The 26701-nt window shown below is 34.0% G+C and overlaps 1 protein-coding gene across 2 annotated transcripts; it reads left to right on the forward strand.

Moving 5' to 3' along the window:
* Positions 1-18962: 18962 nt before the first annotated feature.
* On the forward strand, positions 18963-25924 carry LOC113296879 (serine/threonine-protein kinase tricorner-like). Of its 2 annotated transcripts, XM_026545238.1 has the most exons (14): positions 18963-19079; positions 19208-19585; positions 20363-20537; positions 21452-21535; positions 21623-21864; positions 21969-22188; positions 22435-22514; positions 22600-22684; positions 23288-23419; positions 23522-23635; positions 23748-23795; positions 24170-24254; positions 24922-24978; positions 25356-25924. In XM_026545238.1, the coding sequence occupies exons 2-14, from the start codon at positions 19347-19349 to the stop codon at positions 25442-25444; spliced, it is 1650 nt and encodes a 549-aa protein (XP_026401023.1). In that variant the 5' UTR covers positions 18963-19079; positions 19208-19346; the 3' UTR covers positions 25445-25924. The 2 variants fall into 2 exon arrangements, with proteins under 2 accessions (XP_026401023.1, XP_026401022.1); XM_026545237.1 differs by lacking the exon at positions 18963-19079 and having other exon boundaries at positions 19095-19585.
* The last annotated feature ends 777 nt before the right edge of the window (positions 25925-26701 follow it).

Genomic DNA, 26701 nt, shown 5'->3' on the forward strand with positions numbered 1-26701 from the left:
TCCCACTAATAAGTGACCTATATCACTAAACAAGGAGATATTTCTAAAATTATCCTTTTAGTTAACATAAAAAATATAAGAAATATGCATAATTTGATAGGAATATAAACATTTCTAAAATTATCCTTTTAGTTAATTATAAAAAATATAAGAAATATGCATAATTTGATAGGCATGTTTATATTCGTTACGTAGGTGTTTTAAAATGCTTTTCAATGGTATGAAGTTTAAAAACATACGTGGAGTAGTTTGAGAGATAAATCATTTCTAAATTTCACTAGTTATTATACATAAGGGTATAATTGTAAAAAATGCTTAAAAGTACTCTTTTCCTTGCTTGCCTTAAAAATTGTACAAATTTAAACTAGGTCACTTAATAGTGGGACGGAGGAGTATTAAACATTAAACAAGAGTTACATCATTAGCCAAATTTACATTTAGAGTAGCTGGTGGAATATGCCACCATTCTCCTGGCATACAAGACATACAGACAGATTTGGCTAGAAAATCTGTCGTTTTATTACAAACTCTTGGAACATATTTACAAGACCAATTGTTGTACTTATTACATAATTGTACACACTTATATAATAAAGGAGAGGACTGCCAAGGAGGGTGTAAGCCCGCATTAACAGATAATACTAAGCTTTTACAGTCAGATTCAAAGATCACATCTTTCCAATTTTGTTGTTCAGCCCATTGCATAACTTCTAGTAAAGACCAACTTTCCCCTTGATGAACAGAAGTTACTCTTCGAAGAACTCCCTTTCCTGCAACATAGGATCATGTAGAATCTCTTGTTAACATAGCAATACCAGCTAAGGAATAAGCTTTATAAAAAGAAGCATCCACATTTATTTTTAACATGTCTGGTGGTGGTGGTGACCAATGGGATTGACCAACAAAATATCTAATATGAGATGTATGTGAAATATGAGCAATACCAGCCAAGTATTTAAACAAAGGATGTAAAATAGAGTTAGGATTGACTGTTTCATGTTGAAATACCACTTTGCATCTATATTTCCAGAGATACCAGATAGTTGCAATGATAGCATGCAGAGAAGGAGAATCTGAATTGAAGTTGATAGTTGTATCAGTTGTCCAAGAATCTATCCAGTCATTCAGAGAAGCAAATTGTTGAAGATGGTTAAAGTGTTGAGGTAAACATGCTTTCCAAATGGCAGTAGAAAATGGACAAGAGAAAAACAAGTGATTTATGTCTTCCATATGATGAGTATTGCAGAGATCACAGGAAACATCAGTTATATTATGTAGATTGTATTTAACTGGCAGTGCATTATAAATAAACTTCCACATGAAAATTTGCAACTTATATGGTATTTTTAACTTCCAAAACTTCAACCAAAAAGATGTGCTGAAGATATTAGGTATCGAAGGTGAGTTAATCTTATACAAATGTTGATATGTTGAAGTTGTTGAGAACTGACCAGTTGAAGTAAGAGGCCAATGCAAAGAATCTTCAGATTGTAAATTCAAAGGTATAGTTAAGATAAAGTGAACCTGGATGGGTGTAAATAACTGATGTAGGAGGTTGACATTCCATTGTTTAGTGTCTGCATTGATGAGTTGAGAGACCCATTAAAGATCATTTGTATTAAGTGCATCCCAGGAGTACAAAGCTTTGGATTCAGAAGGTACCCAATTGTGCTTCCAAATGTTGATAGTTTTACCGTCACCCACTTGCCATTTTCCCAACTTATGAATAATTTGCAGACCATGAACAATACTGTGCCAAATCCAGCTAGAATGTTTATTGTCAGGTGGTGGTACATGCTTGATATCATGATAAAGAAAGTATTTAAATTTGCACATAGTGGTCATCTGGATTATGAATGATATTCCAAGCTAATTTAGCTAGCATTGCATAGTTATAATGATGAGGTTGTTTCAATCCTAAACCTCCTAATCTTTTAGGAAATTTCATCTTTTCCCATGATATAAAATGTTTTTTCCTGTGATTTGAAGAACTACTCTACCAATAGTTTCTCTGAAGTTGATCAATTTGATTAATAGTTGAATCAGGAAGTTTTAAAACTTGCATATGAAACATACTCATTGTACTAAGAACAAAATTCAACTGAGTAGTCTTACCAGCTTGATTAATAATTTTACTACTCCATCCTTGTAGTCTTGCATACATGTGCTCCAAAATTGGCTGACAATTCTTTGTTCTTGATCTGTGTAACAGTAAAGGGATACCCAGATATTTTTCACCAAGACCCATAACTTTCATGTGCAGAAAATTAGTAAAATAATCTCTGAGGGAAGGGGGAAACATTTTTACTGAAAAAAATAGTTGATTTTTGAATATTAACCACCTGCCCAGAAGCTTTACTAAACTGATCAAGAATGTGTTGAAGGTTGCGAAGATATGTTGGTGAAGCTTTGAGAAATAATAAACAGTCATCGGCGAAAAATAAATGACTCACCTGAGGTCCATGTTTCCCAATACTAATTCCTTTCAAGTTACCTTGTACAATTTGAGATTGAATTATTCTTGAAAAACCTTCCATGATAATAAGAAATAAATAAGGAGACAATGGATCACCTTGTCGTATTCCACGTGAAGGAGTGAAGGAAGCAGATGGGCTACCATTGATGAGAAGATTTATGCTTGTTGTAGTAACACATTGTCGTATAAGTTGAATCCAGTCCTGATGGAAACCAAGCTGCAGAAGAATGTCAAAAAGAAATGGTCATTCAAGCCTGTCGAAAGCCTTCGACATATCCAGTTTCAGACCAATATAAGAAATCTTTCCTTTTCCTTTTTTCTTCGTCGTATGAATCAGTTCATGTGCAATAATGATATTGTTTTGAATGTGTCTTCCAAGGACATAAGCACATTGATTAGGAGATATGATATTTGAAAGTAGAGGTTTTAAACGGTTAGCAACTATTTTGGAGATTATCTTATAACTTACATTACATAAACTAATTGGTTTGTATTCATTAGGTGTTTGAGGATGTTATGTTTTAGGAATAAGAACTTGAAAGGTGTGATTAATATCTCGAAGCATGAACTTATGAGTAAAGAAATGCTGAACCGTTGAAGTTACCTCTGTACTAACTGTTGACCAGCATTGTTGGTAAAAAGCCACTTGAAATCCATCTGCTCCCGGTGAAGCCCAAGGTTTAATCTGGAACACAACTTCTTTAATTTCTTGTTCAGAAGGTATGCGGAGAAGAGCTTCGTTATCTTCATCTAAAATAGTAGCATCAGTAACTGGATTTGTAGTTGTTGAAATGCTAGAGAAATGTTGTAGAAGTGTACTCCCAATTTCTTTTCTGGAATCATGCCAGATACCTATTGAGTCATGTATAGCATCAATTTGATTTCTTTTTTTGTTGTAATTGGCAGTAGAGTGGAAGTATGAAGTATTTCTGTCTACATCATTTATATGAGTTCCATCTTTTTGCATGTAAAAGTCCATTTGAATTGATAACCAATGTTGAATAGAATTGGTTAAATTAGAAACAGTGGGGTTAGAAGAGGGCAAGTTTAGGCTTGTGACATGTTGCAGTTGATAATGTATTGATTGAATATTAGTTTCTATATTTCCAAAAGAAAGTTTCTTCCAAAGTTGAAGTCTATATCGGGTATGTTTAAGTTTAGAAGTGAGTTGATATGATGGAGATCCTAAAAAGTTTTGGGTCCAACAGTCATTGATAGTATCTGAACATGAAGGTTGAGAAAACCATCATCTATACAGACGGAAAGGTATATGTTTAGGATCAGAATCACGACAAGTTGACAAAATGATTGGAGAATGATCTAAAGCAACCGGTGGGACGTGCTGAAGATAAGCATTGGAATAGTTGTTTATCCATAAAGTATTAACTAAAGTTGTGTCTAGTCGAACAGCTGTATGATCTAAATTTGTTCTGTGATTTGACCAAGTTGTAGCAGATCTGTGAATCCTAAATCAATTAAACCTAGTTGTTGAATGATAGGTCTAATCAATCTAGAATGATAATGTTGAGAATTTTGGTAGCTTTGAATTTCAGAGTCGTTCATTGTGAAGTTAAGATCCCCAATCAAAACCCATGGCAAATATACTCGAGGTTGCATATCTAATAAGTATTGCCATTTTTGTTTATTTTCAGTAGAGTCATGAGAACCATAAATGCAGCTAATTAATATATCAGGCTGATGAGAGTGAGTATGCAGAATGTCATGTCTATATGTATGCACTATTTCAAGATCAATGTCAAGTTTCCATGCAATAGTTATACCACCAGACAAAACAACATGGGGAGCATACCAGAAATAGGTATACTTGAATTGTTGTAAATAGAAATGCATTGTAGAGTCTTGGGTTTTTGTTTCAGACAAGAAAAAATATCAGTTATATTTAGAAATGCAAAATTGAAGATAATCACGAGTAGAAGGGTTACCAAAACCCCGAGAGTTCCAAGAGAGAAGTTTCATGATTGGAAAAAGGTAAAGCCAACAAAGTAAAACAAAAGTTAAAACAGAAGTTGTGAAATAAATTACCTGTTGATTAGCATCAGTGATGTTACGATTCAGGGATCGAACCGCAACATCAATGTCTCTCAGATTTGGCTCAAAAATTCCATTCACTTGGTTGTCATGAGGTTGACTAGTAGATACTTGGTGACTAGTGAAAGTTTGATCAGATTCATCATCAGATACCTTGAAGCATAGGAGAGTAACTTTCATTATTAGCATAGCTCTGAATTTGGTTGATATAGTGGGATGAATACCATCAGGTTCAGCAACAATAGTATCTCCAATGATATCAACAAAGAGTTTTAAAATTTCTGGATAAGTGAATTCAAGGAGGAGATTTTTGTATTCAAGCCAAAACGGTGAAGTGTCAAAGTTAAGTTTTTGATAAGTGAAAGAAAGATGCCAATCTCTAAGAAAAACTAAATATCCATCAAAGTTCCAAGCACCAGCAAATAAATTTCATCTTTGTCTTCAGTTGTACAAAATCTTATTGCAAAAATGTATGGATCAAGTGATCTTACCATTAACTGCCATTGATTATTGCGTTTAAGATGAAGCCAAATGAATTTAGCACATTTTTCAGCATTCTGCCACAACATGATACCAAGTGCATAAGGTTTACCAGCTAAACAGATTTTCCTTGAGATATAGCAGTAGTTGAATGAGTAACAACTCGAGCTCTAGATGGTATATTTCCTAAGGAAATATCCTCCATGTGTTGGGAGATGTTGTTAATGTTATCACACATGGTTAGGGTATTGAAAGTAAGATCTAAAAAGAAAGACTGTGAAGAGTAAGAAAAAAAGTCTGGTACAAAATTTATAGTATTAAAGGATAAGAATTGAAAATAGAAGCAGCAGTTAGGTGTAATAGTAATGAAGTTTTGATGATGATAAGTACTAGAAGGTATTGAAATTAGAGAAGGTGAGCAATAGTAATTCTGAACAGGTGTTCGATTGTCTATATAGGATTTATGATGCAGATAAAAAGAGTATATAGAACCAATCTTGAAACACCAAGTATCAAAGATATTCAGACAACCCATGATTCGATTAAATTGATGCACCGCTGCATAAAGGATAAGCAAACTGACCTGTAATCTATGGAAATTGATCCAACTGAAGTTGAGAGACATTGTTGCAATCAATGATGTAGATAACACGTCTTCAATACTTCATATCACTGTAGAGAAATCCAAAAGAAATAAAAACCATATTAATAACAATAGCTGATGAAGCAGAATCAAATAATTAAAACAGGAGAAACCCAATAAACTGAAAGATTCGATTACATGAAAAGAAGGGAAAATTTTAAAATTAGGGTAAAAAAAATCAGATTGATAAGGATGAACAAAAAGGTTAAAAAGATAATAGACATGAACAACTAGAATAGGAAAACAACAATCTAAATACAATCAAAGAGGAAGATGAGGAAGGATGATTGAATTTAAAGCTAGGATGAACAAAAATTGAAGATTGATTAAGTTGACTGATGTTGACTTTTTCGCTTGACTTTTCTCTAGATAGAACGAGAGAGGCTTTTAGAATCATATTTAACTTAATAATCTAGGAGATAACTATGTGTTAGTTCAATGGAAAGTGTGATAAACAATGAAAACTGCATTTATAATATAAAAAACACCAATTAAACTAGTGTTACTCGATAAGCTAACATCCCCAAACATTGAATTTGTATGAGAAGAAAAAATAACACAAAAAGACAAAAAAAACCTTTCTAACAAATATGTTTGTATCATTACCGATATTATCGGCCGATACTGCGATGGATATATCGGTACGATATGACCGATACAACCGATAAAATCGTAATATTCATGTATCATCGATATTTTGCTTGTCGTCTAAGTAAAACACGATACGCGGTAAATTCCGATATTATTTGCCGGTACTACCGATAATAACTAGTACATAGGACTAGACTAAGGATCAGTCCTGAACGGGATCGCAATCGGGATTGGTCTTGAAAGTCCCGAATCCTAGTTTGAGTTTCGAAAGTTAATTCGAGTTCAAACTAACTTCATTAGATGTTTATGAAACTTCTTTCTCACAAATTTCAAAATTAGACAAACATACTTTATTACACGAAATTTCAATACTAATAGATATTAGTATCATATGAAATCACGATGATATAGAAAATTATACTACGCAAATCAATATAATAAGTTGTAGAAACAACTTTAATGTATATTCTTCCTCTTGATACTTTGATCATAATAATGATCTTGTCATCCAAATAATATAGCCATATAAACAAACTTCACATGTTCTGTTTTCAATGAATACGATTGTAAGAACTTGAGAGAAATGGAGTCAATAGTTACTAATCTCAATTTGAAGGATGGTGTCTTCAGTTGCTCTTCAATATGTCTCCATATCTTCAATGAATAACTTGAGCATGTCGTAAATTTTTTATGTCAGAAACCTAATATGACAAAGTTGACTTTAGTAAAAGTTTAAGGGGTGAGTTTTGGACCTAAATATGACAACCAAACTTGCCATACCTGGTGAGTTCAGCAGAGCAATATTCTGACAAAGAGGATTAAGAAAAGGAAAAACCGAAGTAAACAACCTTATTAGTGTTTGAGAAACCCTAGTAAGAATATCAGATAGAAAGATAAATTACCTGCAAAAAATTAAAAAACAATATAAAAAAATTGAATCGAACAAGACCTAGTTATTATGTTGGAAGCATCTACAAACCCTAGTACTCATATCACTTATTTATTTATTTCATAATCATCAAGAAAGGAACAAGAATGACATTTTATGAACTTTGAGAAGTGAAGCACCATTCAGGCGACCCTTGCAATCTCCGAGGTTTTCAAGAGCAAGTACCATTTCCCAATATTTCCTGATTATTCATCCTTGACTACTAGATTGTTTTCAAACATAGTCCTTATTATAACTCTGATATTTGATGTTTGCCAATCAAAGACAAACTTATGACCAGATTCAAAAACCATAGGTATCCGGCTTCAAATTCTCCACATTATAATAATAAGCGATGAAGGAATTCCTGACCAAAATCCGATAACATAAGATAACCCCTTTATTCACACATACACTCAAACCATACAGTCCCATTCAACCCACAACTCCTAAAATCATAAAATACATTGTTGTTCTTTGTGAAAACCAAATTATAAGAAACATCGTTGCATGAGATAATTGGATCCTAAAATCTCCAAAAGAATTTCCACCAAAGTCGACCGAGGTTTGTGGAGTTTCGAAGGATTTGAATGCATTAACGGCTAGAAAAACATGGTTAGGAAACTACAATTGGGTCTCTTTTCGATGAAGAAAATTAATTGTCTTCTCCGAACATGAATTTCCTACTTGTTCCAAAAAAACTCAAACTTCTATTAGGTTTGCCTTGAGATGAGATTTTTATTGTATTCTAAATCCAACTATTTTCTTTATCAAGGTAAATCTTAGACAACATCCAATTTTTATATATTGCTTTCTCATTTGTTTCTTGAGTAGCAATATTGTAAAGAAAAAGCCTTGAGAAACTAACAAATTATGTTAAAAAAATGTATATTTACATTTTGTCACTTTTAACGAACTCTTTTTACAACCCAGTTCGGGATCCACTTTGAACTTTAGTAGTATAGAGGGTTCCTATAGGCTAGGAGAATTCTTGAATTTGATTCTCCCCTTTTTATATAATAGCTCAAGAGCAGTGTGTAATATGTAAAATCAATTAAAAAAACAACAACACATGTTTGCCTTTTGTTTTTATCCATAGTAGATAATCCAAATTTAGAAAACTCATTTTTTTTATCTTCATAACAAGAAGAAAAATATAATAGTATTTTTAAAAATTGGATGCTTACACATTACATAATTTTTTAATTAATGTTTACACACGTATTTTTTTTATTTAATACATGTTCTCCCATTTTTAAAGTTAATATTGTATATAATACCAAATACAAGATTTTTTTGGATTTTTATTTTATTTGGTCTTCCAATTTTAGCCTTCTTAAAGAAACCTACCTATTTCTTACGTTTCCGATTATTTTTTCACAATTAGTACAGTTGTTGTTTTTTTGTAGGCAAATGGGTCAAGTAACTTCTGAGTATTATGGATTAAAATTATATTAAAATTAATATGCCTTATGAATTTTAACAAACAAATTTATGTCCATTGAAACTAACTGTCAGTTGTATACTTTTTTTTAAGGTGATACCAATTTATTCATTATTTCTTCATATCCTAATTGAAGAAAGAGAAATATCTTAACTTAATATATGTTTGTGCATTTACTCTTCTTTTCTTTCATTTTTCTCTGTTATTTTCCATGGCTTCCAGTTCCCAAAACTGGATTACTTCTGAAGAAGAAACTGTATTATGAAAGCAGTCTTTCAACCTTAAACTGAAGAGGTCAAACTCTAGTATATGGCCTATGATATACCTTAGAGATGATAAATATAGTCTTCTTAGGTTGCGTCCAACTGACCATGTAAAAGATTATGTTGAAGTGTATCGTGGCATGATTCCTGATCCAGATGGTAAGTTTATCGTCAAAGAATATTTGATAAGAAACTCTCCTGAGGCAATGGTAAGGGTGGAGTTATGGAATCCACTTGATGGTACTGCCAAACACCTTTATCAGGTGGTTCATAAACCTCCAAAAAGGGGCACTTTTTTTTGCGACGTGTGATTGTTCGTATAATGAAGATAGGGATAAGGGAGGTTCTGGTATGGTAGTTCAAAGAAAAGAGCGAGGCTGAAAAAGAAATTGATGCAGTTTACCACGAGGTTCAAGCAGTCAAACTTTGCATGAAGAGCATCATAAGGAAGAAAAAGATGCATGCTCACTACTCTGTAAAACGCGATAACCTTATGATTGTGAGAATTCTGTAAAGCGGTAAGGTGCTTGAATCTGATAAGCCAGAGCTCGGGTCAGAGGAAAGTTTTCAAAAGCTAAAAGATATATTTAAGTACATGGATGATTATTTCTGAATAAATTGGATCACTTTTGAGGTGGATTCCTAGAGAGGTTAATAGCCTTGTTAACTGCTTTTCCCGTATTGAAACTAATCACGAAATAAAAAAGGTAGGGATTAAGGAGTTTTGAGGCGGGAATATCACTTTAAGCTACTTTAAGAAACGAGACCAGATGAGCAGTAGAAAAGGAGGTAAGCCCTACGTTCTTTTTGATACAGTACAAGAAAGTCCCAACACACTATTGTTTGGTAGAGCAAGGAAAGGAACTAGACATTTTTCAAATACAATTCAAAAAGTTATATGTGCAAATAAAAATTACTAGTTTCATATATGTGTAAGCACTAATTTAGAAAATAAATAAAAAACTTTATGTATTAGGGGAACATAACAAACCCAAATTTTGAGTTCATTTAAGATCATTATTGTTAAATAATTGTATCACGTCTTCTAGTATTTTAAAAACACATTAGACAACAAGTGACTGATGTGAAGATGCAAAGGAGAAATATCTTGCAATCAATGAAAGAAAAGATATCCTGAAGAGGACTAAGAAATGGAAAACAGAAGTAAATAACCTAATTAGTGCCCCATAAACCCTAGTAAGAATATCAGAGAGAAAAAAGAGATACCCGTAAAAAAATTGAATCGAACAGGACCTTGTTACTATGTCTAAACCATCCACAAAACCTTAGAACTCACTTCACTTCACCATTTCTCCTATATTCATCAAGAATGGAACAAGAATGACAGCATATGAACATGATCGAGTGAAGCACGATTCTAGAGACCCTCGTAATCTTTGAGGTTTTCCTAATGCTTGATGTGCTTTGTCACTGTGGAGTATCAAACACTCACCAATATGATAACATCCCAGAGTGTTATAAACCTCCACATCGATGTTATCTTTCACCACCACTTCCTATATTATCTTTTTTACCACCACTTACTACACCACTTTTTCACCACCACTTCCTCCGTCTTTCTTACAAGCATCACCACTTGGCTCTAAGAAGATGAAGGGTTCTCATAAGCTTTTTTTGGTCATCTTTATTGGTGTTGCTGCTGGTGGGATCATACTAATATTTTCTTAATTGGGTTAATCTGTGGAAGAGCTCATAAGAACCGAGATGAGGAAGCATGAGAATGAACTCATATTGGTCTAAGAGGTTCCAAATTTGTGTACATCTGGTTTAGGCTTAGATTCTCCATTATATGATCGGCATGTTATGATTTTAGAAGAAGAAGAAGATGATGATGATGATGATTTAGTAATAGTTTTACATGTAAAATAAAAAGACGTAATAACCCTCCCCACTCTTTTATCCTATAACCACTGATATTCTCACAATAACTGGCCGGAAAAATGATACAACGAAGGATTCCTTTTTTTGGTTGCTGAAAAAAAATGGTTGTACAATATATGACAAATTGGAAGAGACGAAGATGGAAAATATGGAGATAGTTTCGTATCGATTTGTTTTATAAAGCGCCATTGCCAACGATGACGATGGGTCCCCATTTTTTACCTGCTTTTTTGTCAGCCAAATACTCTGTTTCCATGTGGAAGTTTGTGGTGTAAGTTTTAAGATAATATTACAGTGTGCAAGTGGCGATTTAAGTGACTCATGCGAGACTGGGATCTCTATAATTTAATGGTCAACGATTTTAAAAAAGTGAATATGTTAATGCATTGCCAGATGTTTCGTGGTTTTAAACATTACGATCAGTAACAAACTTGTGGCATGATTCAAAAAGAAAAACCATAGGTATCTGGATTCAAATTCTCCACATTCTAATAAATAATGAAAGAATTCCCCATCAAACCCCGATAACATGAAATAATCTGTCCATTCACATGTATACTAAAATTATTATAGGAAGTTTTGTGAGATTGGAAATCTTTTGGAAATAAATTGCAACAATTTCCTCTCATATCATGGTTTTGAAACTCAAGGCTTCTTCATCTACACCGTGAATATTAGCATATAAGACCCTTGTCAAAGTATCAGAAATTTCAGCATGACCATCAAAGATATTCCCCAATCTAAAGCTTTCATACAAGCATCATCTCTATGATATATAATTTTTTCCTTAAATTTTCTTTCCAAAATAAAATTTCTTAAGAAATATTGTGGTACATTCAAGAATAATTCTCATCAATGAAAGAAATCTTAACACAAGTATCATTGTTACTAGGTTTTCTTTTTCTCTTAGAAATATCTTGATAAGGTATAGACAAAATAGGATTTTTGAAAAACTTTAGTACTTTTTCCTCTAGTTTTAGTCATCTTAATCAAAACTTCATTCAAATATAACAAGAAGAAGAGAAGGTAGAACTTGTTTGAATCAAGCCTTTTCACAAAAGTCGTCCCGTAACTCATGAGCCTTTTAGATTGACGAATTTTCCAACTGCCTAAAATAGTTTGTATATTTGAAAATATAATGTGTATATGAAATATTCAAAATCAACCAGTCCGCGAACGACATAAATCAATTCTTGTACTATTGAACTAAATAGTACCCAAGACTATCTCAAAATCGACCAGTTTGCGAACTGAGAAACTTAACTCGTGTATGCGAGTTAATTGAGATTATTTAATCACGTCTTTATATTTATAAGTTCAAGTTCGTGAAATGGTAAAATAGTTTGTGAATTCTTAAGAACTAACTTGATTATTCCTTATTGCTTGTATTCGTCTTTGCAATGTTCATCGTTATACTAAAATCACACAACTTGTCTCAGTAGATTGAACGATAAATAATATGAGTAAATATTATAACTAATCATCACCTACCTTTGTTGATGAAATTTACGTTGACACCGTCGTTCTTCAGTCTTCAATCTTCAAGGTCGATTAGAGAATTCTGATACATGACTACCATGCCATATTCCTAGTCCGAGACCGATGTTAGTAGACTATAAATCCATATATAGTTTTGATCAACTAAAATTGACAACAAGTATGACATACCAATACTTATGAGTTTGACCGAGCGATCTCTAACAACTTGGTCATTATACTCTGATCCAAGTATCAAGGAATGATATATTAGTTTTTTTATTACTTTAATGTATGGAGTTACGAAGAATAATTTATTAATCGAGTTTGTGAATTGACATTACACTAATTGGTAATTCATTATTATTTAGTGTATTGAACTTCTAGATGAATTCAAACCTTGGGTTTATGATTGAAAGCAATTTCATAAACATAGTTTAAGGAAGTTGAAATGATGAGGGTACCAAGTACACCACAATCTTTTCGATATCAACCTATAAGTTCGATACCTTGCGTGATCTATTATAGGCAAACACTACCAAGAAGATGGAAACCACAAGGTATACACTTGGTGTATAGTTACCAGTTCGAAACCAAACCTTAACTATCGGAATCAATCCAAGTGTTTGGGATTAACGTACTTACTTTTAACTATAAGTAAAATAATAATTATAATTTCGGAAAGTAAAAGTAAAGACACAACATGATTTTGTTAACGAGGAAACCGCAAATGCTGAAAAACCCCTGGACCTAGTCCAATTTTGAATACTCTCGGAATTAAGTCGTTGTACAAAGACCCTACCAACTTCGTATAGTTGAGACCAAGTAAACTACTCGTATTACCTAGTTTCCTCAGTATCCCTGCGCCTACAACCAATCTGGCCAACACACATGAATCCTAAGATAGAGTCCACTATCTTAAGTTGTTTCATCCTTTCTGAAGACTTTAAGCACTCAACCCTTTTGATCGTCTTCCAAACAGTAAATGACTAATCTGGTTGGTAACCACCCTCATATCTCAATAATTTAATAAATATATAATAGTTGAGCGTGATAAAGGCTTTTGTATTTAAAATCAATTAAACTCTTTCGTATGGTTTAGATCTTCCAAAATCTAAACTAACAAGTTATAACCAAATCAAGTCAAACAGAACTACCAGATTCGGATACTGAAGAGTGCCACCATATGATAGCTTGTCGATCTAAATACGAATAGCAATTACAAGTCTATCAAAAGATAAACTACATCTAGTCGGATCACAACCGATCAAGTTTTTGCACGAAGCAAATCATAAAGATACAAAACCAATAAGAAAAATCTTACTATTTTCAAATCTTCAATAGTCTTCTATACCTGCACATTAACAAACTTGATTCCAACTTATAATCGATCACGCACATAACGAAGTCTCTTAACAACGGATGATCATAAATCAACATCAGATATAAAGACAGATCTGAACTATTGCTAATCTCTTGATCTAGTTTGAGTGATCTTATGTCGGAAGATACGACTCTCAAGAATAATCAAACTAGGTGCAATCAAGAGTTACCAAACCGTTAGTCAATCAAATCAATAATTGAAAACTAAAATAAGAATGCAATTCTAGTTTCCTACCAACGGTACTAGTAGACGCTTCTTGATCCCAGAGAAGTATTTAAACTAACGGATGTAAGATATTTCACCTAATTAGGTTACTCTCCTCTCCAACATAGTATTACGAGAATACTATTAGTCGGATACACCAAAAACAACAAAGATGAAGTTTGTCTGGCTCATGATAAGTTTGTAAGAAGAACAAACTTCACTATTTATAGACTAAGGTAGTTTGGAAACTAAGGAATTTCCGTAACCGAAAATATTCTTAAGATACGCACCTAAATTCGGTTTTGTTTAATTCCGACCAATATCCAACTGTGTAACTGAAATCTTCATGGACAACTCAATATTAGCTAGCACTTACCTAATATATCTTTCTAGAGATGTATTTTGATTGCTGGAAAATAAAACATATTAATTTCGAAAATCTCAAAAAGATTCTCTACTATTTCGGTTTGGGATCTCACCTTGAGTATCAAGGAATATCTTTGAAAAATTAAGATATAAGATTTCAGCACATGTTCAGATTACTCATTATGTCGAGATGTTGAACTTTCCTATTTTGCAAACCCAATTTCCAAAATCACACAAACCCTAAAGTGTACATGACTTGAAGAAATCAGTTTTGCTTATAGGGACCGGTTCTACCATGACTCCTAAAACAAGTTAGGATCGGTTATACCTTGAATCCCAATATAGGTAGGGATCAGTTCTACCTTGACTCCCAACATAAGCTATGATCGGTTCTACCTCGATTCCGTATATAAGTTAAGATCAGTCAAACCTTAAGATCTTCAATGAAAACCGGACCATCATCCTCTTGATTCATTTCGACTACGAAACAAGTTCGTACGTCTACTTTCTTAAACTCATATAATTAAACATAGTTTTCAAGGTATGAAACCAAACCTATGTTTACTACACAATCTAGTAACGAGTTACAAAGATTATGTTGATGTCGCAATTACGAAGTTCAAAAGATAAACATTATACTTCGTAATTCAATATACCAATATAAAGTACTTATCACCATTGATATATTGTTCCTTGACACTTTGATCACAATATGATGATCAAGTCTAATATACTAGAGTTTTATTTATATAACTTCACATGTTATGTTTTCAATCAGAAACGACTTGAAAACTTCCATTACAGAAATTGAAACAAGTCAAGTCATGTATTACTAACCTCAATTAGAAGGATGATGTCATCGTTGATGTCGATACGTCTTCAGAATCTTCAGGTTTTCAGAGTAATACTTGTATGTCTCAATATTTCTAGACTTCCTAGTCTAACCTAACAAAGTTGACTCTAGTAATATAATCAAGCGACTTATGAGTTTTGATACTAAAATATGAAAACCACTCTTGACATACCAACGCTTGGTGGGTTCAACCGAGCAATGTTCTGACAGAAGTAGACTTTGAAATTTGTTTAATAGTTGAAAGTTGAATCCAGGAACGATCCCTGGTAAGGGCCGATCCCATATGTCAAAGACCGGTCCCAAAACCAATCCTAAAAGAGTTTAATATTGTTTTACATTTTCGATGTATTTATTATCTTTGGGTTTCTACAAACATCGAGTTGTACACGAATTGAATTTGGAATGTTCATAAGATGTCAGAACAATGGTTTGAATATATGTTAAACTTTAATATCTTAATGTTCAAGTATATTCATTTGATACTTGAGGAAAGATCCTGAAACCGATTTCAATATCTTTTTATATATCAAAATATATATGCTTACCACATCCTAGAGTTATATATATATCGTTACTATATAAGCAAGTACATGGATATATGCTAGCTATTATTATTATTTTTTATCAGTAAAGAATTTGGTGCTGGCGAGTTTCAAACTCAGGTCTCTGGTATCATCACCCAGTGACTTTACCACTGTACTACAGTGACACCGGCAAGCTAGCTAACATTAGTTGGAAACTATGAGTAACATCGGTTTATTAGTTGGAATCCAGTTGGTATTCTCCAAAATCGGAAATAATATTCTTTGAAATCCTTGGGGATTTTCGATATTGACTACATCTTGTTTTCCAAACAAGCCTTAGTCATTAAACTATAGATAGTGAAGCTTGTATTTTTACAAACCCATCCCTTAAACACACTACTTAACTGATTATGTGGGAAGCCAATTACTCGTTGATATATGAGCTTAATCTAGCTAATTAGGTGAAACATCTTGTGATTCCTTGGTTTATAGTTTTATTTGGTATTAAGAAGTTTTAGTAATACGGTTGGTGGGAAACTAAATCATATTGTTATTTTACTTGTCGATTAATTGATTTGATTGACTAACATTATAGTTTCCTTGATATGTCAAATTTGCTTATTCTATGGTCCTTCTCTTCTGATATATAAGGTCACTCAAGTTTGTTTGAGGATTGACTATTACAGATCTAGAGATTCAAAATTTGTAAATGGAACCTTTAATGAATTAAGGTTAACATATTTCGTTTTGCGTATGTTGATCATTAGTAGAATTTAAGTTGTTTGCGCAGCGGTTACTTTGAAGAATGAAAATTGAAGATTCAAGACTTGAAGACTTTTTTTTTCTTTTTTTCCCCCTATGATTCTTCTTTCACACTTGATTCTCTGGGATCCAAACAAGTAATTTATTTTGATATATTTAAAACTTGTTGTAAAAATCGAATAAACTGTCTAGTTGCTTCTCCTTGTAGAGTTGTTTGGATGGAACTTGTTCACCGAGATTGATTATTTCCATAATCCTTGTCTCAGTTTGATCATTAATCAAAGAAGTTTATATTGAATAAACGGAAGATCTTTTAATCTACTTAATCTCTGATCGAAATCTTGATTTGGGAGGATGATAAATGAGTTGGTTACTTAAATATATTTACTATTTGGGTTAAGATTTAAGGGAGTTGGGAGCGGAAGTCTTCAAAGTAGGTGAAGCAACTCAAGATAGTGGACTCCGTCTTGGGATTCACGTGCGCAAACCAGATTGGTTGCAGGAATAAGGATGTTGAAGGGACTGAGTAACTAGGAGTATGTTACAACTATACGAAGTTGCGATAGTCAATTTGTATAACAACTTTATTCTGAGAGTATTCAAAACTAGACTAGGTCTCGAGGTATTTTTACCAGAAAATTTTCCTCGTTAACAAAATCTTGTGTGTTGTATGATTTAATTTACTTTCGCATTATATTGTTTATCTTATCTTACAATGAAAGTAACTACTCTTGTATGTTTATCCACTTGGTACAACCCATAGTTAGTTTGGTCATGAATTTAAACTATACACCAAATTATATCTTGTTCATGTAATTCTTTGGCCATTATTGTTTTGGTAGAATTACACAAGGTGTGTCTGTATAGGTTGATATGAAAAGATCGTAGTGTACTTGGTACTCTCGTCAATTCAACATATACTCTCCATTACCTTTAACTTCAATGTGTTTATCTGGACAAGTTGGAGTTACGAGACAAATTATATGTCACGGTGTCAAATTTTCAATGATTATATTTTTGGGTTTTGGGGAACAATATCATCATAAAGTTATATTAAATTCACAGTTTTTGAATAACGAGACAAATTTCAGATGAGTTTACAAGTTTCGAGTCTCATGTAATATTTTGTACTTCAGCGCGTACTACATGTCATTGGTGAAGTTTGTACGGCCAAAGATAAGCAATTTTCGGATCATAAAGCAAAATTTGAATCATAATCATGTGATCATCATGTATTATATAGTTAAACGCTTTAGAATCTCCTTGACAATCATTTGACATGTTAATTTGGCATTTTAATTCGGAGGGATGATCCACTCACACTTTTATTCTAACACTATCTCACACTATATTTTTGTATAAAAACCAAACATTAACGGATTTGAAGCTAGTACCTTAGGGATATGTTCCTCTTACAAAGCTCTACGTCGCTTCCAACTTCCAAAAATGAGTACATTCCGAGATGTATAACACCACCATTTACAATTTTGAAAATCAACCGTTGAAACGAATATCAGTACAGATAGAAAGGTTAAGTTTTTCAAAATACATTCATTTTTGATAGTAATGTAGAGCTTTGTAAGAGGAACATATTCCCAAAATATTAGCTTCGAATCGATTGTCATTTATGGATAATGGATTCCAAGAGGAACATGTAACTTCAAATTCGCTATCGTTTATGTTTTAACCAGAAAAATAACGTCTAATATATTAGATAATCTGAGGTCTTTTTTTTTTGAAGGGATATAATGTGAAAAACACTTCCCTCAAAGTAGATCCTCTATTCAACAACTTCCCTCAGAGTACGAGTAAAAATCCTCTATGCCTTAATGTATTTAACAACTTCCCCACTGCTACACTTAAGGCTTAGTCCTATGGTGTGCTAATCTATCAGCTAGATTAGCAGTCCACTTCAGCTAGGTCTACCTCCTAAGTCCTAGTGCTAATCTAGCAGCTAGATTAGCAGTCCACGTTAGCTGGGACCACCGCGCAGCGCTGTTTGGTTCAGCGCAACCAATCTCAGCCGTCAAATCAAAAAATAAATCTCCCAACGCTGAATCATTCAGCGAAAAGGTGATTTTTGTGGCGCTGAACCATTCGACGCTACTATCTCGCTGCTAGTTCAAGTGCGAACAAACGTTAGGAGAGAGAACTAGTATTAACAAATAGACTACATTTTTTTTTTAAACTGCAACATTTTTCTACTAATCTAGCAGCTCAATCTAGTCCATAAGACTTAGCCAAAATATTACCCGAATACTCGACGGGGAGTGTGCATAAAGCCGGGCCCTTGTAACCGTAGACGGCTCACTCATCCCGGTTAGTTCCACGAATCAGCACCGTGAGCCCGAGAACAACGAGTTGAAAGCGGGTTGACTTGATGTAGCCCGACAGTCAGACAAAATCTCACATCATGCAGATAATCAGCAAGCACGTGTCAAATCAAGATCACAATCACGAGGTTGTCGGGAAGTGTAATAAAGACAAACTCCTACGTGGCACATAATGAACAGAAGTTATGGGTTCGCATTACACACAGTGTCTCAGAATAGAGAGAATCTATTTTATCATATTTAATCATAATAATAATTCGATATACCAATTTTGACTTTAAATAAAATAAAAAAAACTGGACTTCGATCATTTTTAGGATTTAGTCGTTATTATTAGTTTGTCTTAATGTTAGGTTGTTATTGGATTTAGTTTAGGATCATTGGTTTCAGACATTTACGCGGTAATCTCTTTTGTGTTCTTTTCTGTTCAGATCAGAAATTTTGTTGAATTTTTTTTTTTCAATCTACACTGTCTGATATTTCTTGCTGAAAATGCTGAGATAATTTTTTTTTTCTTCTCATTATGTAGAGAGGAACTGGAATTATTAGGTTAATTTATGTGAAGAAGGAGGTGTTACAATGGGAGCAAAACTGTGTAAAAAATGATGGATTTGGTTTGAACATTGATTTTTTTTTGGAGAAATAGTGTGCAGGTGTATTAGGTGAAAATGGATTCGGCAAGGAGTTGGTTTCATAAGTTTCAACCACGAGAGAGATTGAGGCAAACTTCTAAGAAGAAAGATTCGATTATAGGTACTGGGACAGAATGTTCAAAACCGCCATTAGGTGGTGGTGGTGAGGATGAAGCTGCATCTAATGTGACAAAACAGAAGGTTGCGGCAGCTAAGCAATATATTGAAAACCATTACAAGGAGCAGATGAAGAACCTACAAGAAAGAAAAGAGCGGTATGGTTTTAGATTTCTTATCGAATTGAATTGATTTTCTTGTTCTATATATCTATATGAATGAATGTTTCTATGTGTTGATCTAGCTGTTGGGATTTCTTAGCTTTTGACAATCGTGAACAATTTCATTATGTGCAATTATGATTGGAGTGAAATTTCGGTACTTCGAACAAACTACTAAATGATGGCTTGTGCCTTGTGGTTTCAAACTTTTTATAATTGTGCATGGAACATTTTACATTGCCTAATATATATGTTTAGTTTCTTCTTTGCTATGTTGCCTATGTTTGGTCATACTCGTAACACAATGAACATGATAAGAAGCAAATAGTAGTTCATACATAAGAATTACTAAGATATCGTAAACTCTGGAGGAGTTTTTGGCTGTTATTTTGGACTAAGGAAATCAAAAGTTTGTCCAGTGTTGCATGTTCCTGCATAAGAAGGACATTCAGCTTTATTATGCCATGTTGACTCCTACATGCTCGTGTCCAACTTACTTTGATATAATGTATGATGCTTTGTGTACCTATTCTATGTAAAAGATGCAGCGGAGAACTTAACTAGTCTAGAACAATGTTTAAACTTAAGAACACAGTGATTAACACTTGAAAGCTGAGAAACTTCGATTATTATTCGTAAAAGGTGTCTTTTTTCTGTAGGTGGCATCCTTTATATGTAGTAGTAATTAGTAGATAAGCTTCTTAAACAACTAAAAGCCACTTGCAAGAATTAGTTTAATGTAAGAAGTATTAATAAGCCTCTACTTTCATGCAGGCGTAATTTACTGGAGAAGAAGTTGGCTGATGCTGATGTGTCAGAGGAAGATCAGAACAACCTACTAAAGTATTTGGAACAGAAGGAAACAGAATATATGCGCCTTCAAAGGCATAAAATGGGCGCTGACGATTTTGAGTTACTGACAATGATAGGAAAGGGCGCATTTGGGGAGGTTTCTTTAATTACTATCTGCAGATTTACTTTCAGCAAATGAGCATGTTTTGATCAAGCAATAAGTTTAAACCTTGAGAATGCACTCTAGGAAAAGTTTATTTTCTTTGCTTTAAGGTCCCAATTTTTTTTTATTGGCTCTTGAGGATAAGGTTTTAAGACGTACTTTGTTTGACGCAACACTTTTCTGGCTTCAAGGACAAAATATACACCTAAAGCCTTAAAGTTTTTAGTAAGGCTTAATCTTAACTATAACAGTATGATTTAATCTCTAGCCTTGCAGCATGTATGTATTTTGCAAACTGTAATGCTTAATCTTAGACCTTGCAGTTTATGGTTTTAGTGAATATCCCCTCTCGACATGCCATAATATAGCTTTCAAAGAATCGCACATATCACTAAATGTGGATCCGAAGGATGATATTTCTGTTATGATGCTCTCCCTCGTATTAGTAATATGTTCAACTGTCTGTGGGTGGAGTTGGCAGTTATAAGAACGCGTGGTCTTCCTGTGAAAAATCTAAGTGGTTATTTAAGCATCCACATTGTAAATCATCCAAGTCATTTCCATGTGGACCATGCAGGCATATTTGATCACACTGTATGAGGTTCTTATGGAAGTGGATGTTGTGGATGTATGTAGAACTCTTATAATAGGAAATGCAGTGTGCAGACAACACGAACTTGTTTCATCTATTTGTATGGATGAAAGACCTATTCTCATGCTCTATATTATAATTGCCTATACTGAGATATATGTTTAGGGTTGTTGAACAACTACTTAGATGGATATGGTGTCTTACTTGCGAATATGTTTGTTACATTTTACTGATGGAAAATGCTCTTAACGTTCTTTTTCCATCAATAGTTTAATCAGTTCCGTTTCTCTGAGTATTTGTATTTTTTCTTCTGTAGGTCAGAGTTTGTAGGGAGAAGACTTCAGGAAACGTTTATGCAATGAAGAAGCTTAAAAAATCAGAGATGCTCCGCAGAGGGCAGGTATGGCTTTATATTTTAAAAGTAGAAGTTTGCATTCGAGTTTTTCTCATTGTGCTTATTTTTAATTGTTGTTCTAAATTTGTCTAGGTTGAGCATGTTAAAGCTGAAAGAAATCTTCTTGCAGAGGTTGACAGCAATTGCATTGTCAAACTTTATTGTTCTTTCCAAGATGATGAGTTTCTTTATCTTATCATGGAATATCTTCCCGGTGGAGATATGATGACGTTACTCATGAGGAAGGATACTTTGACAGAAGACGAGGCCAGATTTTATGTTGGAGAAACAGTTCTAGCAATCGAGTCTATCCACAAACATAATTATATTCACAGGTACTCCATCCATTATGCTTATGTCATTTCATGGTAGTGATTTGAAGTTGATCTGCTTGAGAAACACTTGATGAGTTGATTGAGTTGCTTAATACAATTTACAGAGATATCAAGCCGGACAACCTATTGCTGGATAGATATGGTCACATGAAACTTTCAGATTTTGGATTGTGCAAACCATTAGACTGTAGTAATCTCCAAGAAGATGACTTTTCTGCGGCAAACAATTCTAATGGGTCTCAACAGAACGATGACGGTTCTACTAGACCAAAACGCACACAGCAGGAGCAGTTGCAACATTGGCAGAGAAACAGGAGGATGCTGGTAGGGTCCCTTCCGTAAATCATTTTTTATTTTTAACTTTTGTTGGGTTCACTCCCAGCTAATCATCTTTTTAGTCACTGGAGAAAATGGAGTTCCTTTACATTTGGCTTTCCAGTAATATGTTATTATGTCTTCTATCTTTTCAGTTCTAGGCATGCATAAAGAATCTGATGCTTAGCCAACATTCTCTGCTTTTTAGATTTTATGTCTTTCTAATATCTAATTATGGTTGGTGAAAATCTTTAGGCATATTCTACAGTTGGTACACCTGACTACATTGCACCTGAAGTTTTGCTGAAGAAGGGATATGGAATGGAATGTGATTGGTAAGCAACATAATATTACTCTTTAGAATATTACTCTACCCTATGTTAAACTTTCTCCTCAAAAAAAAAAACTCTACCCTTACAGGTGGTCACTTGGTGCTATCATGTATGAAATGCTTGTGGGGTATCCGCCGTTCTACTCTGATGAACCCATGTCGACGTGTAGAAAGGTAAGCGCGGAAACCTGATGACTCATCCTTTTGATAAATAATCTATGAAAATGGACCTTTAACCTCATGCACACATCATAATTAGGTAGCGAAGTCTGGCTATGTTTTGAAACTAGTAGTGTAGTATATCAAAAGTTCGTTCAAAAACTTAAGCTGCATATCGTCCATTTTAGAAAGCTGTTTGTGTGTATTTATTGATGTTGAAGAAAGAATTCACTTTTTTTTTGGTCTGACAATGCTTTTATGTACTCTAAATTTACAAACCCCAATTCTCTTTAAAAACTTTGGTTCTCTGCGTTTTGCTAAAGTAGTCAATTTTGTTTGTTGCATGCTATTTGAGGTGTATGGGGGAGAAGAGAATGGAGAGAGGTCAGCTGTTTCACCTACAAAGTCAAAATCCAATTTAAAAACATCCTTGTATTTTTAATTATCACTTGTTTGTTTATATCACTCCAGCCCACACTGCATCGTATATTCGAAATCTTATATGTCAATGATGCCATACTGTCAAACCCTTTTGTTTGTTTGTTTGTTTGTCTGTGTTTTTTAAGGATCTACTATTACTAGCTTAGGGACTCACTTTTACTTGATCTCTTTTTGCAGATAGTAAATTGGAAAACACATTTAAAATTTCCTGAAGAAGCGAAGCTATCTCCCGAAGCAAAAGATCTAATTAGTAAACTTTTATGCAATGTTGACCAAAGACTGGGAACAAATGGAGCCGATGAGATAAAGGTATTGTGTTGTCATTTTGAATTCGTCTTTCTTTCTTCCTCATCAAAAAGCAAAATCTCTAAATTCAGGGAGTTAACTGGTTTAACCATCCGCCAATTCCAGGCTCATTCATGGTTTAAGGGTGTGGAATGGGACAGACTATATCAGATGGATGCTGCCTTTATTCCAGAGGTCAATGATGAGTTGGATACTCAAAACTTTGAGAAATTTGAAGAGGTACTGATTCTCTCTTTTGTCTGAAGAATTTTCGTTTACTTTGTAATTGACTAGGATAAAGTGTTCTTTGTTCCCTGATTATGCATTTTTACCTTGTGGCCCCATGTTTCAGGCTAAAAACCAAACTCAGACATCATCAAAGTCAGGTCCTTGGAGAAAGGTAAACCTAATTCTGTGAATGTGGAACCTGACATTCTATGCAATATTCCTCATCAATGTTGAGCAACCACCAGATAGAGTTTAGTTTCTCTTCAATGTTTCTGATATTTTCGCAAAGATGATCCATTTAAGACAATTAAATCATCCACCTATTTAAGATCTTGTCTAGCCAAAATACATGACCCGTTCACTAGCCAATATTGTGTTTGTCCATGGATAGGGCTCGTGTAGTAGTATATGTAGCTGCTGTGTATGCCAGCTTTTTCTCTATACTGTTCCAATTTGTCTGTTTAGCCAAACTTAATTTTCAAATCCATACTTTATCATTTCCTTTTTTTCGTGTGCAGTTTTTAATTCCATTGTAATTTTTTGTAGATGCTCTCATCGAAGGATATCAACTTTGTGGGCTACACCTATAAGAATTTCGAAATTGTTAATGATGCTCAACTGCCTGGCATGGGTACTTTCTCTTCCCATTTAGTAACTTAATATTTGCTTGCATATTTTGATAATTGTTATATTTTTCAACTTGTAAAGCCTATGCTTACCATTTTGTGCATTGATTTATTGGTGAGCATCTCAAACAAATGGGATTTCGAAAAATCATATTTCCTATTGAATATGTCTAATGCTTTGGGTCTTTAACAAGGAAAAAGGTTCACATGAGATCCATAAGTAAAAACAAATGCTGGGAAGTTTTATTAATTGGGGTCCAGTCATCAATGGGTCAATGCTCCAGAACTTGGCTGCTCAGTTATACTCTCCTCGAAGAACCCTCTCTCAACCTACCTGATATTGTCCCAGCTTAGACCTCTGCTCACATGACAGCGTTTTATGGAAAACATTTAAAAGGCCCTAGACAACATGAGACGAAGTGACTCCAACTCAAGGACCTTTACCACGGCCAAGGACACTGCACCTAAGATGCTCTTGCATCAACATGCACATAAATAGCATCAATCCCAAGAGCTATTTGCTCACATTGGAAACATAATCTAAATTGTTTAGCGTGTCTGGGATTTTGCGCACTGATCTTCAGAAAACCGAACTATTCACCTTTTTACTGTTGAACTTATTCAGTGGGATGACATTAAATTAACTGGTTAATTTTATATTATCTTCTCCAGCTGAATTGAAGAAGAAGAGCACCAAAGCAAAGCGTCCGTCCATTAAATCCCTCTTTGGTATGCTTTTGCACTTTCTTTCAGTTTACAAATTGGGTTTTTTTCCTTTTTTCTGGGTGTAGTGAGAAATTTATGTTGGAAAGCTATTTAGATGGTAAGTACCACCTCAGATGAAGACAATGTATTTTTTTCATAAGTGACTAGAATGATCTGCTTTAATGTGTGGGTAGCTTCTCACTGTCAAGAGGGCAGCTTTACCATTAGGTATTTCCCATGCTTGTTTTAGTCACGCACTTCCATATGCATCTAAAAATGTAAAGAATCTACTTTTCTGCTTTCCTCCTGAAGTAACAACAGTGAGCATAGTGATATATGCAGGTAATATTTATCTTAGAGTTCAGTGTTCTGTATTCATTAATATGCTGGCATTTGTGCAGATGAAGAGTCGGAGGAAACCAGTGAACAAGGTGATGTTAGCTTTCGTTCCCAGTCAGAAGTCTCTGATACTAAAAGCGAGTCTCCATGACTACTGGTCTTCCTCACTCATTAACATTCACTCACTTTTTTTTCATCCATAAGACCAAAATGGTCAAATGGAGCACTAATCGGCAGATTCATTTACATGTATGAGTCTAGGGTCTTGCGTAACGCTGAGAATCTGTTTCGTTCAGGATGTTTTGTGTGATCGTTTTGGGGGAGTATGAATTCTGTTGGTCAAATTAAAACAGTTCAGCAGCTAGAAGGTTGATTCTGAAGCTGCAAGGTAGCCTTTCTTTTATCTGGGTTCCTTGCTTGAATCAAGCTCCTTGTAAAATTTGTCACCTGTGAGAGTAAATGGGTATTCATTTGCCATTCATTGATATGCAATGTATTATTTATTTGTTTATTTACTAACTTTTGGCAAGTGGAGGAATATTTGTATGAACTGCTTCACACCTTGTATATGCAATCTTGAAATTCTTAAACTGAGGAAAGAAGGTAATAAACTAAGAATCAGGTTGAGTTATGTTCTATTTGTTCTTTTGATTTGTCAGAGTTTCAACGAGCCACTAGCTTATTTGAGCTGTTTGTGTGTGCACTTTTTCTTATAAAATCCAGGACAATATTTTAATCTAAAGGTCATTTTTTTTTCTTTCTTCCAAATTAATACATTGGTTTTAATTTTAGTAACTACAATAAGGATTTATATAATGATTTGGTTGTCAACTTAGCCACAAGCTGAGCACCAACCCCTTTTGAATATCAACACCCAATCTATAAAAAGTAAAGCTACCCACGCTACTACTAGCATCATTGATAACTAGACAATTCTTCAACCTCTTAATAAAACACAAATTATCCTCACTACGCTCTCCCAAAGAATGATACGTCCGAAGACAGATACTTATCAGTTACATATAAGGTTTCTAAAACTGCCTCCTGCATCATGCATAAACCTTTGTGAGCATTCTTTGGTATTGACATTTTCAGTACCATTGCAGCTTATTACAGACTGAAGATAACTAAGTAAAAACGTTAAGTTTGGACCTTTCCAGTTAAAATTATCTAAACTACTAGAGTAAGAGTTTAAGCTAGCTGAATTAACGAACGTAGAGTTCTGATCTTTGGTGATTTTGATCATCTTTCCCAGGACAAAAGAGATTACTTCAAAATTACCATCCTTCATCGGATGTTACCCCAAGTGAATCTTCCTTGGACTTCTGCCCTGTATTCATCCTTTAGCTCCTTTAGAGTTGCATCATCTTCTGCAAGGGAATCAATGTTTAGCATTACTCAGAGTAGA

Source organism: Papaver somniferum, chromosome 7, assembly GCF_003573695.1.
Source record: "Papaver somniferum cultivar HN1 chromosome 7, ASM357369v1, whole genome shotgun sequence".
Classification (NCBI taxonomy): Eukaryota; Viridiplantae; Streptophyta; class Magnoliopsida; order Ranunculales; family Papaveraceae; genus Papaver; species Papaver somniferum.

Excerpts from the sequence above, each read along its gene's own strand:
- LOC113296879 (XM_026545238.1), top strand. The coding sequence starts at position 19,347 with ATGGATTCGGCAAGGAGTTGGTTTCATAAGTTTCAACCACGAGAGAGA. Across the intron at positions 23,796-24,169 it reads AGTCAGGTCCTTGGAGAAAG|ATGCTCTCATCGAAGGATAT; the intron begins GTAAACCTAATT and ends AATTTTTTGTAG. Across the intron at positions 24,979-25,355 it reads GTCCATTAAATCCCTCTTTG|ATGAAGAGTCGGAGGAAACC; the intron begins GTATGCTTTTGC and ends GCATTTGTGCAG.